Here is a 14,880-nt window from a genome sequence, read left to right as displayed (position 1 = left end):
AGACTGAAGCCCTGTGCTTCAAAATAACACAAAGCAAGAAATAATATATCATCAGTTCATTCAGTACTGCTTGCAACCTGCTCTTTTGTGCCAGACATATGAGAACATAAGATTCCTACAGAAGGTTTCTTGGATGGCAAAAATTCCTAGATACTGCTTGAATTATGTGCCAATAGCTCAGCATTTGTGGAAGGTGTCATCTAATTAAACCAGAATTTTTAAGTACCAGACAGCATGAAGACCAGTAATAAGAGAGCAAAATCCATCTGTATTACAGATGGGATATGCAACTCTAATAGTATGGCTTTAGGCAGTGTTTAATTGAGTAGTTAAATTATCTTTTCCAGACGGGAAAATAAATTACTGCTCATCTCTCCAATTTATTTTAGCTTCTCCACATTCTGTTTCCTGAGGGAGTGGTGAGGGAATGTGGGACATCCCCAGATAGGCCCTGGATGATTTATTCACCCCATGTACCATAATTTCCCCTTCAAGGAGAATGTCTCATATGCATGTGGAAGTTGGTGTGTGTTCTGCTCCTAATTTTGGGTGATGACCTAGAGTTTTTCAGGGCCAAAACACCACCAAAACAGAAAAGGCAATGTGATTTTAGAGTAGATGCACAGCCAGGGCATTGCTTCTCTATGCTTCCTCCTCAGTATCCCCAGTTTAGTTCTTGTACCCTGACTTTAGCTCTTCTTATCGTTGTGCTGTCTCACATCCCAGGTGAGAACAAGAGTGATGCTTCAGTTCACAACCCTGCCCCCTTTAGTGACACTCCAAAGAAATCAGTGCAGTGACACAAGTGATTTTTATTGAGTTGTAGGACTGTATTTTACGCTCTGAAGAAACACTTACTTCACATAAAGACTTTGACATTTTTATAGAAATGGCTATAACTGTGTTATTCTATACGAGGAAGAATTTATTAAGCCTAGATCTGGATCTCCTTTTATGTTATGCAAATGACTAATAACAACCCTTCTTCATTACCAGCTCAGTGCCCAGGCCAGGGTTATTAAATCCCCACTTCCTTTCCTTCAGTCTACATCTATCAGGCTGCAACACATCATCAGAATTCATAAAACCAGCCCAGGCTTGTGCAGGGATATGAGGCTGCAAAATTAAAACCCAAGTTGCAGAACAAGATGGGTTTTTGCCTGTTGTGAGAGGAGCAAGCCTCTCACAAGGCCAAGGTGTTTTGGGGCATGGTGTATTGAGTGAGGCATGACAACACCTTGTTTACTTGTGATTATGAAAAAATTCACAACCACCATAGAGTGGGGGGAAAAAGTAAGGGTTCATTTCCCTCCCTGCTCTGCTCAGATTACACATGCTGTTTTTTGTATTTTCAGGAACGGTTTCCACTGTGCTCCATCTAGATGTGCAATCATCCCCTACAACCCCTTGCTCTGCTCTCATCCTGGAGCTGGGCTGGGGTGCCTGTCACACCCAGCAGGGCTGAGAAGACATTACTGCATTCTGAGTGATGTTTAAACAGTCACACTTGTAAGACAAATCTTATTCTCGAAAAATCTTTGAGTGTGCTGGAGATTTCTTTGGGGGTTGTGTGAAATGCTAGAAGTTTGAAAGCAAAATATGTAAATTTTCATTATGTAAAGTCAACAGACTCATTTGTTGCTGGATGGTTGGGACAGTCCCCTGGGAGGCAGACGTGAATTAAACTTTAAAGGTGTATCCCAGAAGTAAAGCCCATTTCTCCTCAGTCTGGGATGACCACACAACCACTGAAACTGGGTAAATGAGCTGAGGACAATAGTTGTTTCTCTGGCTTCTGTATGCTCTGAAAATATCAGCTGAATCAAATCCTGTAGGTGAGAAAAGAAAAGGAAAACCTTGTTTTGTGGATGTGGATGGGAATTTGTGTGGGCTAAACCAACTGTTCAGCATCTTTTGTGGATGGATGTAGCCCAAGTAATCAGAAGTGGCATGTGCTGAGTGAAAAAATACATATCTGAGGGAGTTCCTGGCCATCATTTTATGGACAAAAGGCAGAGGAAAAAGGCATTCCTGTGAGTTTCATTTTCTAAGCAGGAGAAAGTTATCAGTGTCCTTCACAGAGCAGTTCCAGGAACTGTAATTATGATTTTGTGTATCAAAGGAAAAGGATGTTCACACCTGACCTGGTCTCTGCGTAGATGAGATATTCTGTCTTGGGAAATTGTCACCTTCAGGCTGGCTGCTCTCACACAGCTAATGCAGAGCACAATTTTCCCCTGCAGTGTGGTTGTAGCAACCTGCCAGTGCTCACCCAAGGCAACAGCAGTTTTCTCTGTTTTCTTAGCCTTTAGGTCAGACTCGGACTGACAAAAAGTGCTAATGTAGATTCTTCAGAGCTATGAAGATGCTCTGAAGTAAATGCTCTATATAGCATTTACTTCATTAAAAAAAAGTGTTTGTATCCCAAACAAAACACATAATAAAAGTCATAATTTAGATACAGGGTAATTACTTGTAGTGAAGTCTGGGTTGGGGTGAGCATCACCAGCTCCTGCTCTTTCTGAACTCATGTCCAGCCTTTTGTTTCACCCCTGGGCCTGCCCCAGGTGTGCTGCAGAAAGGGCTGGGATGTGCACCAGTGATCCCAGTACAAGGGCAGCTGTGTGCTGGGATGTGCACCAGTGATCCCAGTACAAGGGCAGCTGTGTGCTGGGATGTGCACCAGTGATCCCAGTACAAGGGCAGCTGTGTGCTGGGATGTGCACCAGTGATCCCAGTACAAGGGCAGCTGTGTGCTGGGATGTGCACCAGTGGTCCCAGTACAAGGGCAGCTGTGTGCTGGGATGTGCACCAGTGGTCCCAGTACAAGGGCAGCTGTGTGCTGGGATGTGCACCAGTGGTCCCAGTGTGAGGGCAGCTGTGTGCTGGGATGTGCACCAGTGGTCCCAGTACAAGGGCAGCTGTGTGCTGGGATGTGCACCAGTGATCCCAGTGCGAGGGCAGCTGTGTGCTGGGATGTGCACCAGTGGTCCCAGTGCGAGGGCAGCTGTGTGCTGGGATGTGCACCAGTGGTCCCAGTGTGAAGGCAGCTGTGTGCTGGGATGTGCACCAGTGGTCCCAGTATGAGGGCAGCTGTGTGCTGGGATGTGCACCAGTGATCCCAGTACGAGGGCAGCTGTGTGCTGGGATGTGCACCAGTGATCCCAGTGCGAGGGCAGCTGTGTGCTGGGGACTCTGCTGGTGCTGCTCTGGTTTGAGCCTCTGTTCAGGGATCTCACAGCTCCCTGATGAGCACAGCAAGTAAGGGCTACAAAGCTGCAGTCTGGAAATGAGAAATAGATGCTGGGTGCTAAAATATTATGCAGTTAAACTAACAGTCCCCTTTAACAGCTAGAAATAAACTTCTTTGATGAGGGCTCAGCTCTGAGTCTTTCCACACCGAAATAATTTCAGAAAAGCTTCTAGAAAAGACTTATAACAAAGGGATTTAATGAGACAGAGTTCAATAAACCTCCAGACCCAGCCATCCTTCCAGGGCTGGGCTGAGCGCTGCTGACACGGAGCCCCGAGGCGGGGGTGGCGGACAGGGAGGGTGGGATGGTGCCGGGTGGGCTCCCGGCAGCGGGGGCTCATTCCCAGCGGCGCAGCTCCATCTAGGGGCTGCTGCCAGCCCGGAGCAGCCCGAGCCCGGCATCTCCCGGGCGGGATTCCGGGAAATGCGCTGAGATCCGAGCGGGGATGCCGCGGTGGCTCAGGAGGGAAAGAAGAGCCACTGTGCCGTGCCGTGTAGTTCCCGTCCCTCCGTTCCCGTTCCCGTTCCCCTCTCTCCGTTCCCGTTCCCGTTCCCCTCTCTCCGTTCCCCTCTCTCCGTTCCCGTTCCCGTTCCCCCATTCCCGTTTCCCATTCCCGTTCCCCGTTCTCCCGTTCTCCCGTCCCCGTTCCCGTTCCCGTCCCCGTTCCCATTCCCGTTCCCCCATTCCCGTTCCCCTCTCTCCGTTCCCGTTCTCCTCTCTCCTCTCTCCGTTCCCATTCTCCGTTCCCCGTTCCCGTTCCCCTTTCTCCGTTCCCGTTCTCCTCTCTCCTCTCTCCTCTCTCCGTTCCCCTCTCTCCGTTCCCGTTCCCGTTCCCCTCTCTCCGTTCCCGTTCTCCGTTCCCGTTCCCGTTCCCGTTCCCCTCTCTCCGTTCCCGTTCTCCGTTCCCGTTCCCGTTCCCGTTCCCGTTCCCGTTCCCGTTCCCCTCTCTCCGTTCCCCTCTCTCCGTTCCCGTTCCCGTTCCCGTTCCCGTTCCCCTCTCTCCGTTCCCGTTCCCCTCTCTCCTCTCTCCTCTCTCCGTTCCCGTTCTCCGTTCCCCTCTCTCCGTTCCCGTTCCCCTCTCTCCGTTCCCGTTCTCCGTTCCCGTTCCCGTTCCGCTCCCTGCAGTCCTCCCCGCCCGCCGCTAGGCCGCGCTAACCCCGAGGGTTGCCATGGCGACGGCGGCGCCTCTCCCCGCGCATGCGCGGCCCATGCGCGGCCCTTGCGGCGGCTTCCGGCGGGCCCGCGGTGGCGGCGGCGATGGAGCGCTTCGGGCCGGGCCCCGTCAGCGCCGTGCCCGTGGCCGAGTTCAGGCCGTGAGTCCCAGGGCGGGCAGGCAGGAGACGGGCCCGGCGGTGGGGTGCGGGGAAAGCTGCGCGCCGGGCCTCGGGGAGCGCGCCTGGCACCGTCAGCCCGCGGTGCGGCCGCGGCGCACCCGGGGAGGAGCGGGAGGGGAGCGGCGGCGGCAGCGGCAGCTCGGGCCTGGAGCAGCCGGAGCGGGTGGAGGAGGAGGCCCTCGGGCCTGGAGCAGCCGGAGCGGGTGGAGGAGGAGGCCCTCGGGCCTGGAGCAGCCGGAGCGGGTGGAACAGGAGGCCCTCGGGCCTGGAGGAACCGGAGCGGGTGGAGCACGAGGCCCTCGGTTCGCCTTGGTCACGCTGCCCTGGGTCCCCCAGCTGCCGAGTTAGACCGAGCTTATACACGAATGTTTGTTTTTGCTGCGTAGGGAAGCGGTGAGAGTATGTCAGTGTAAGAAAAGTATTTGTCAGCAGTGGAGTTTTTAACTTTGGTAATAAGCTGGAGGTCATCTTACTCTTCTGTGGGTAAGTGCTGATAGAATGGTTTCTAATTTCCAGAGGGAAGTTTTGAGTGCAGTTATGCCCTCCATCCTGACGGTCCTTCTGGGAAACACTAGTAAAAGAATTGGGATGTTTTTATTTTTTCAAGCTACCTAATATGCTGCCTAAGTGCACATGAGCATCCAGAAGTGCTCTCGGCAGCAGTGTAGAAGCTGTGATGGCTGCACATAACACTCAGAGGATGAGATCAGGTTTTTCCCCCCATTTCCACTTCTTTTTTCCAAAGAAAAACACACATATTTGTGTTCCAACGCCTGAAGGACTCATGTCTTTGAGTCAGGCAATCTTTGAAAGTCAGAAGGGCATTGCCTGGCTTTAATGTTTACTTCATCATAAAATTATGTCCCCAGCCAGGCAGGGTCAGTGAGAACTGGTGGGAGCACACACAGAACCCAGCTCTGTGTGGTGTTTTGTAAACTCAACGCCTGTTCCAGCACGTCAGGTTCAGGGAGACCCTACCAAGAGCAAAAACCTCCAGAACCTTCTCTTATTGAAGGTCTTTCAGGTTTAAATCTGTGAAGGCAAAGTTCTGGTGTGGTGGCTCTATGTTCTGACTGTAACTACACTCATTCCAGCTTTCTCAGTCAGAAATTATTTTTAAATAGAGGAAGAAGAGCTAATAAAAAGGAACTTGGAGTAGTAAGCTGTTAAATTCGTTTGGTGTACTTCCCTTTCTATTCCAGCCTGTAGGATTTGTCATTTTCCTGGACTTGTAGTTACTTAAAAAAAAAAAAAAAAAGGAACTTGGCAAGTTTTAATGCAGAATGCTGTCATGTGACATGTGCACATGTAATTAATATTAGCTAATTAATATTAGATATTTAATAATTATGCAGTAATGCACTGATAAACATATTAATCCCCCTATGTTATAATACTTGCAAAACAGTAGCAGGGAAGAGTCTAAAAATGGTTTTTAATTTTGTTTGTGAGCTTAGAGTGACAGAATCATTACACTGCTTTGAATACTCTCATTTTTATTGCAGCCAACAAATGCATACTTCAAGACTTTATTGCTTCCAAACAATACACTTACTCAGTTCTTGAAAAGTAATCAGCTTCTGTTTGGAACAAGTTCTTGTCCTGTTTTAGGCATATATATTGTGACTTTCTTTTGTGTGTAACTTCTCTTGTTTATTTCAGAAATGAGGGTTCATTAACATCAACTTTAAGAACGCTTCTGTTCTTCACAGCTCTAATGATTACATTACCTGTTGGGCTATATTTTTCATCAAAGGCTTATGTATTTGAAGGTAATTTTGTTTCTGCCAATTAGCATTGTTATTACAAAAATAGAGGAAAAGCACAATCCTCTAATAGCATCTTTGTTCTTCCTGTTTTGAATATTTGTTTCCTTATGTAGACAAAAGTTCCTGTAATGTTTAATTAGAACAGAAAATGGTATAAATTGTCAGTGTATCCTTCCCTGCTTTGTGGTCTGCAGTCCAAAATTTGCTGTTTATTATACAATGGTTTGTATTGTATAGAGCTGCATTGTTCCCTTACCTGAAGGGTACCTAACACCCCCCTGCAGCAGACTTTTGTCAGAATCATCAGGGATAAGTTTCCTAATTATGCATTCAAGAGAGAATAATGTTGTTTATGAGGTTTATATTTCGCTTTTTGAAACATATGTACATTTAAATAAATTATATGCAATTTCAGATATTGAATGTGGTTGCTTGTGGAGCTTTCTTCTAATTAACCAAAAAATAAAAAAAGGAAGATAGATTATGGCTGTTTGTTTGAACAAGCAGACATCTTGTAGTCCTGATTCTACAAGGCTTTAATTCTACAATACTTTAATACTTACCTCCTGCAGTTTTAGGAAGTTATCTCCTTCAGAAGTGGGGAGGAGGAAGGGAGAAAGCATATTAAAATTTTTAAACTCCTAAAGCTTTTAAGAGCAGTTCATGAGTGTGTAACCAAGTTGTCCTGAGACCATTCTCCGTTGGTGTGTACTGCTGTGTGTAGTACATAGAAGGCTCAAAGCTTGTTCAGTGACTTTCAGGATCCTTTTTAGCTTTTTTTTTTCCTAATTTGAGGTGTAGCAAGCTGAGCTTTAACTTTGCTGTGTCAGTTAATGGCAAGATCTGTCAGCACTGAAAGGATTGTCTTTGCAGGGTGATGGTTTTGTTTGCTTTTGGGGAGACTTTTTGGGTCTTTAAAATTAATTAAGGGAAACTATTTCAGTGTTTGGTCTTCTGATATTCTGATATTTTATATGAGATGCATTCGTGTATCTTAACTTGTGGGGCATTGTTTTACAGTCTAAATACAGAAGGTAATAGTCTTCTAAATTTAATTGTTCTTCCACTGTTTTCTCCCCCTTGTTCCTCCCACCTCCCTTCCCCATTTTATTGCCCCATAAAGGGAGTTACATTTAGGAAAAAAAGAATGTCGAGGTTGGTTTGGTGCTGGAAGGTACTAAGAGAAAAAGTTGTTGACATCAAATCTAGGGTATTTTATCTTAAATATTGAATCCTGCAGAAGTAATTTCAAGCCTTTAACTAAACCAGGGAATTCTTTGCTGTGAATCATTTTGAGCTCAGACTTTCAATAGAGGAGTAAAGGTGACTTTGGTGTTCAGTGACAGCTGTGACTTGCCATGTCAGAGTTCCTAGCTCACACTAACACTCTGTGCTCTCTGTTTCCTCAGGTTCCCTGGGCATGTCAGACAGAGACAGCTATTTCTATGCTGCCATCGTGGCTGTGGTCACTGTGCACGTGGTGCTGGCTCTCTTTGTTTATGTGGCCTGGAGCGAGGGCTCGCGGCAGTGGCGCGAGGGCAAGCAGGACTGAGCTGGACATCGTGGGTGAACGATGGCCACAGACTGTGCAGCACATTTTTTATAAGCTGAAGGAAAAGCATTCTTCCAAATACACATGTACAAAGAGGAGGCTGGTGCCTCAGCTGTGGTTAAAATAAGATTGTGCTCATCTTGACTGTGTACTGGTGTTTTCTGTGATGGTGATGGAAGTTGTTCTTTAGCCAGCTTCTACTGTGTTGAGCTGAGGAGGCCTTCACTTGCAATTAAAGTGGAATGATTACATACTTTTGAAAACTCCTGTAGCTACTTTTGCCATGTCTAGTATTTTTCTGGCTTGCTCTGAAAATAATATTGGCGTGAGGCAAGCGTTACATTTTCAAAAAAATTAAATTGCTGCTTAAAAAAGCTACATTACTTACTATCCAGCTATGGTGGAAAAGATGGAATTTCACTTTGCTGTGAATAGTTTCCTGATTTATGTGTGTTGTGGTTTAACCCCAGCCAGCAATTGAGCTCCATGTAGCTGCTCACTCACTGTGACCCCTCAGTGGGATGAGTGGGGGAATCAGAAAACCAAAGTGAGAAAACTCCTGGGTCGAGATGAAGACAGTTTAATAGGTAGAGCAAAAACTGCACACATAAGTTTGTTGGTTTTCAGTACAAATTCAAACTATAGCCCCATGGTAGCTGTTATGAAGAAAACTACCTCTATCCCAGCCCAAACCAACACAGTGGGATAGGCATGATTAATCTATTTCTGTGTTTAGAAGTAATTTCAAAACCAGAATTGTTTAGAAACTCAGGTGACGTCTTTCCAATGTGAAGTACAATTTTTTTTTCGATTATATTTTTTTATTGCAGTGTAAAATTCAATCTTTAATTTCCTTTTGGGGAGGACTGTGGTATTACACGTTGCTCATCTTTCTCCTTTTCTACAGTTTATCCTGATAATGGAAAGGAAAGGGCATAGCTTATTTTTTTGTATGTCTTTAGACAGGTATGTATCTCCTTGCTATTTGCTAAAGCAGTGTCTGTAACAGTCACAAGCTGCTGTAGTGGCTCATAGGAGAAGGAACAAGAGAAAAGAAGCTCTGGTTGTCTGCAAATGGTGTCCTTTATGAAGCAGAGGATACAAAAATGACCACATGGAACATTGGCTTCTCTTCATAACTACTTACTTGTACACTGTGAAATGATACAATATGTTCATTGTTTTCTTTTTTTTTTCCTTGGTTGTGCATAGTCAAACCTCAGTGAGATTTTTGTGTTGTAAGATACCCTGAATTTCATTCCGCTGTTTTGCCGTTGTTTGCAAGCTTTTTAATCTCTGACTAAAACATTTTTCCTAAACTTCCAGCAAGACAAACTTTCTTAACCCTGATGATGGCTGTTAAGCTATTGTGCTTGAGATCATTCTGTTAATTGGAATTTTCCAGTTTATTGTAATAGATTAGCCTTTCTTGGAAGCTTTTTGCTTAATACGGGGCTTGGCATGGTTTTGGTGCTGCATGTGTCTGTGGTAAAACTTCCATAAAAATGAGGCAAAAATTGGCTGTCTGTGCCCAGTGGCTTGAGAATTATGTCCCCAGGCCTCATTCCTGTCCTGTCCACCCCAGTCCCAGGTGTGCACAAGCACATGCACCATGGAAACACTAATGAAAATCAGCTTTTACACTCGGTTCCTGCCTTGTTACCTTTTCTCTTCCAGAGCCCCGTTGTCAGGTTGCTGCTGGCAAACTGGAGAGTCTTCTCAGAGTATTTGAAGTGCAAAGTTAGTTTGTACATTTTGGCTTCCTGTTCTCCAGCGTGTGATGTGTACTTTGTGGAACAAATACTGCCTTTTAATAAAGACCTACCCCGCAATACAAGATCCAGTAAACAACGTGTGCTGAACAGTCTCTGAATAATGTCTTTAATATTCCACATGTAGAGTACAGCCTCAAGCAGATATATAGCCCTGCTCAATAGCTTAGCTTTTTTTTTTTATTTATTTACAGTGGAGAATAAATGAAGAGTTATACTTGTGAAATAAAGAAGTTTATTTGGTACCAGAATACAATGGCAGAAAAATGAATGTTACAGAAGTCTGAGATGCTGACTCCAAGGGGAACACACCTGCTATGCTCTATTAGCTGGGTCCTGTGCTATGTCTGGTTTATGTTTCATATAGCAGAATCTCTAGATACAAAGTTAATTTCCTAGGAATAGCAGGAAAATAATTCCTTATTATAACTGTTCAGTTAAAAAATCTGACAAGTTTGGCCTCTGCTGTATGTGCAGGTGCTGTGATGTCTCAGCAGTTGGGAATAACGAGCTGAGCATTAATCCATGCATTGGAAGGTCTTTGAAGGTAATGCTTGGATCCACAAAAGATCCAGAAAAGAGGCACTGCCTGAGTCTGGCCAGAGCCAGATGCTGGTTTGTAATGTAATTGCTGAATGTAAATAATACAAAATAGTAAGGTAATTCCATTTTAAACTTCCAGCTAAAGTTGTTCATAGGTTGACAGTTCTGCTGTGTGATACCTGGGACGCATTTGTCACTTTGTCTTGTACAAAGCAGCATTGTAACTGCCTGAGTCATCTCACAGGGCATGGCCTTTGGAGTGTAAATATTTCTTTAAAAATACCAAAGAGCAACTGCCACTCTAATGTTTCATTAGCTCCAATCATGTGTCAGAGTAATACAGAAGCTGCTTGTTTGAAGGTGACAGAGAGCAGAGTTTGTTGTGTCCCTGCAAGAGGAGGCCCTCAGGTGCTTGAATGGGGCTTGCAAGAAGAAATTGCTGTGATTTGGGGTCCCCAAAATCACATCTTCTCTGATCTGAAGATGCACCAGTGTCTGAATTTCTGAGCTTGAGTCTCTCTGTTAGGAGAAACACAGAGTTGTGTAACAATGCTGAGCTGCAGCTGTAAGGCAGGAAATGGAGGTAAACTCTTGGGACTTGAGCTCTGTTTGAACCTAAGGCAGTAAGAAAAGGGGTGGAGAAAATTCCTGTGGATTCCTGTAGAGAGCAGCTCTTTCAGGTGCTGGTTTCCCTCTTGTGAAACCACAAGACAGAGCCAATCGAGGTCCTGTTTCAAAAGGCAGGGATACAGACTGGGAGGCTTGGTGGGGAAGGATGCCCAGGGTGAAGAGCTAGGAAAGCTGAGTAGTTAATTTGGTGACTGGCTGGCTGAATGCCTGGCATGGAGATGTTTTACTGCTGGTTTGCTGTCATGCTTCACAACCCTTCTGTCCCACCAGATTTGGATGTTCTTGCTGAGATGATTCCCCTGTGTGCTCACTGCTTGGAGGGGTGATCAGGTGCTGTGCTCTTCAAATAGTACAAACTGCTCACAAGCCTGCAAAAAAAGCTGTTACTGCTTTTAGTTGGCACACGAGACACTGTGGTTTAATAGTTTTAGTGGAAATGGCCCAGGGCATAGGCACAGGGGATATGTTATTAATTGAAACTGTTCATAATTGGAGGATGATTTATGAGTGAGAGTAATAGCAGGCAGAGATTAAGAACAAACACTGCTGTGGGTGTGGGCCCATGCTGCAGGCACCATGGAGGAGATGTTTAATACCTTTGCAGTTCTTCATCCTCGAGATGCAGTTTTTCATGGCATGCCTGAGTCATTAATGCAGTTCTGCTAATGTTAGAGATCAACTGGAAGTTTGGCTTCACTGCTGGAATGCTGCTGATACCAGGGGAATGAGTCTTTGATGTTTAAGTGGTTTTGTGTCTGACAGAGAAGACAGAAGAACCCACTTTGCTCCCAAACCACGTCACTAAAATAATTCCTACAGAATTAGCAAGTGTTGGGTGATTCTTAATGTGAAGCATTATGATAGAGCACAGAGTTTCCTTTACAAACTTGTGTTATGTCTGCAGTACAATGCTTTTTTTCTCAAAGTATGCCCTCACCAAAAAATTCAAACCACAGGGGATTCTGATGATCTGTGTGTTTGTGTTGGGTGCAGCTGCCTGTTTAAATGTGGCTGTAGCTCCTCATCTGCAGGTGCTGCCCAGTATCCCTGAGACCTGGGTAGACAACTCCTGTGTTCAATAGAAATTCCTCTGCTGGCCTTAATGCTTAGGGGTTTCAACCCAGCTCCCAGTTTTAGTTAGTGAAAACTGGACCTTGGGTTTTGTATTTGAATTATAATTGCCTCTTTCTATATGATAATGACTCGTCATTAAGCCAGTTCCTTTATTCCTATCTAAAAACTTAAAGTAGTCAAAAAGGCTCGTTGAAATTTGCACACACTGGAGGGTGGTGCTGCATTTGAAGGGTGCCATTCCATTATTTTTCAGTGGTGTTAGGGCTGGGCTTTTGTCCTGCTTCACACTTGAGGAGCACAACCCTTCATGTGGCCACCAGGTTCAGCTGGGGATGAGTCCAGTGGTCACAACAGGCACGTGGTGCTGTCCAGGGTAAGGCTTGGCATGAGACAGAAAAAATGCAGCAGTGAGCAAATGATAAAGGAATTAAGCTAATATACAGTCCCTATTTTATCATGTGTGCTTGGGGTACGTGCATGGCTTAGTCTTAGCTCTAAGCAATGCATTGTTTGGGAAAGTACATTCAAGCATGACTAATCTGCATTTGTCTCCTTCTCCCAAAACATTGTTTCATTTGAAATGTTTTATTTCTCCGTATTTAAAGAATATTCTTTCATAATGCAAAAGCTATTTTTCATTTTTCTAGAACAATTGGTTGAAGTGTTTCTATTAATCTTTCTATTATTTAACCACTTCTATCTGCAATACACAATAGAAACAAATGAATTGATTTTTTTTGAGACAAGCTTGCTTTTTATCCTACAGAAACAATGACTCATGAGATTTAGCCAACCCTCATCTGTATTCCTCCCCCAGCTAATAAGTTAAATGTGAGTTTTGTGTTTGTATTAAAAGACAGCCTGTGCATACCTCACCAGGGAGCTTGTTTGAACATGGAGCTCACAAGAGGAAAATTCCTTACCGCAGTAAAACTGCTTTATTGAGCATTAAAGAGCTTTGCAAAGTTTGCTCCTTAAGTGAAGAAAACAGCATTAGATTTAATTCATTGCTCACACTTACAGTGAGTCTGGTGTGCACTTTGTCATGAAGCTGAAGCCCCTTGTGGTGAGGAGACACCCTTAGCTGGAGCTGACTCCACATTAATGCAGAGAAGCTTCTTTAAACCTAAAATGAGGTATGGGCTTGCCACTCCATGGTGTGGATGGACCACGGGGTTTAGCTGGGAGGAAATAAACCCTTATCTACAGTTCACTGCATGAAAAATAGCCAATTTCTCTGCAAAGCTGGGGATTTTGCATTTTTTAACTGAGCAAAATCTTCTAGGCATCCGAGTACTTCTTTTTGGTGAAATCTGGAGAGGATTGCAAAAGAAGCTTTCCAGAAAGAAATTTATATCCTGTACATCAACTTGTTCCTGCTTGGACACTGCTCACAAAACACTGCCTCGTAGATGTTGGGATAACTGGTACTTAATTAAGAAAAGAGATGAGATTGATTTTCTAGGAACAATAAAAGCTTCACACATAATTATCTCCTCTCTTCACCTTTCCCTAGGGTGGAGGGATGGCCTGTATTTGCAGAGGCTGGTCTATTCTCCTTGCCAGCCAGAGCTAAAAGCCTCTTTGTGTATAAATCTAAGGCCAGACTCTCTGTGGATGCCTGTTCAAAAGGTTTTTGAGGTTTTGCAGCACTTCTGTTTTCCTGGAACTCTCCAAAGCAAGTGTGCTTCTGTGAGTGGAGTTCTTAATAGATGAACCTGCAGAAGGGCAAATGACTCTGATCTGTACAGCAAAGGGTTAAGAGAACATACATCTGCAAAACTGAAAGATTAAAGCAACCCAGACCATTAATTTCACATTTTCTTATGGAGAAGAACACTTTGAGCAGACACAGCATGCAGAAGGAAGAAGGAAAACACCACCACTGGCAGAATTGGGAAGCTGAACTATGTTTGAAGCTGAGATTGAAGGGGGTAATTCATACTCCTGCCTTACAACTCAGAATTATGGTTGCAAGTGCAGTGAGCACCAGAAACCTACACGAGAATTCTGCCAGAAATACACTGGGCAGCTCTATGAATAGGCAAGGAATGTCCTTAATTTAACAGGTAATATTTACCTGTTAAATATAAAATATATTTCTCCCATCCCATCTCCAGACAACTGCAAGAGAAAAATACTGTGGTTCACTGCAGGCCAAGAGAGATTTTTACATTTCTCTGACAGTGGATTTCAGTTGGCTTTGGTTTCATGTTCACTTCAGCACTAGAACTGACATAAGTGCAAGTCAGAAAGGATTTTCTTTTGGGTGGATTTCTCTTGGCTGTTATTGACAGCTTTCCTTAATTTGATTTTCATGAGTGATGTGTTGATTTGACATAGTCCTGTGCATGAGCTGAATGTAATATTCCAAATTTAGTACTGCAAGGTAAACAAATTCCCAATGCAAAAGGCAGTCTCAGAGATTTCTAAAGCCTTCTCATGATAAAAGTAATTTCAAAGTAAAAATCTGTGTGCTGAAAAATATTTAATTTCACAGAAAAGTAATTTAAGCAGCATGTATTTTGCAGTTTGATGGTGTTCCATGCAACACAGTATTAGTTTCCTTGTTCATTTGTAGGTGCCTGCTCATTAAGATCTTCTTTACAAAGTGTAGGGGCTGTTCAAATGCTTTAGGGGATGAGTGCATTTATTACAAGCTGATAATCCTTGTAACGTGTTACATTAAAATATAAATGGATTATATTCCGATGAGAAGCATGAAAGTGATTACTAAACTGTGGAAATAAATGTGTTAGAACCCTAAATAATGTAATAATCCTCTAAGAGGAAATTGCACCTCATTCATTTATAATGGAATTGTGATTGGCTTTGTTTTAGTTCAACTTTTGAGTCAATGCTTCCATGAAATTCTCATGACTTGCCTTCCAAAATGACATCAAAGACAAAAGGAGAAAAACAGCCTTGACAAAACCAGGTCACCACATCAGC

The 14,880-nt window shown here is 44.1% G+C and overlaps 1 protein-coding gene across 1 annotated transcript; it reads left to right on the top strand.

The window, feature by feature from the left end:
• Window positions 1-4,408: 4,408 nt before the first annotated feature.
• VMA21 (vacuolar ATPase assembly factor VMA21) lies at window positions 4,409-9,773 on the top strand. Its single transcript, XM_063416742.1, is given in 4 exon segments — window positions 4,409-4,509; window positions 4,511-4,567; window positions 6,251-6,360; window positions 7,767-9,773. Coding segments are annotated over 4 exon segments (396 nt in total). The 5' UTR covers window positions 4,409-4,423; the 3' UTR covers window positions 7,910-9,773.
• The last annotated feature ends 5,107 nt before the right edge of the window (window positions 9,774-14,880 follow it).

Source organism: Prinia subflava, chromosome 20 (genome assembly GCF_021018805.1).
Source record: "Prinia subflava isolate CZ2003 ecotype Zambia chromosome 20, Cam_Psub_1.2, whole genome shotgun sequence".
Taxonomy (NCBI): domain Eukaryota; kingdom Metazoa; phylum Chordata; class Aves; order Passeriformes; family Cisticolidae; genus Prinia; species Prinia subflava.
The sequence above is the reverse complement of the archived record's forward strand: the minus strand, read 5'-3'. Positions and strand labels throughout refer to the sequence as shown.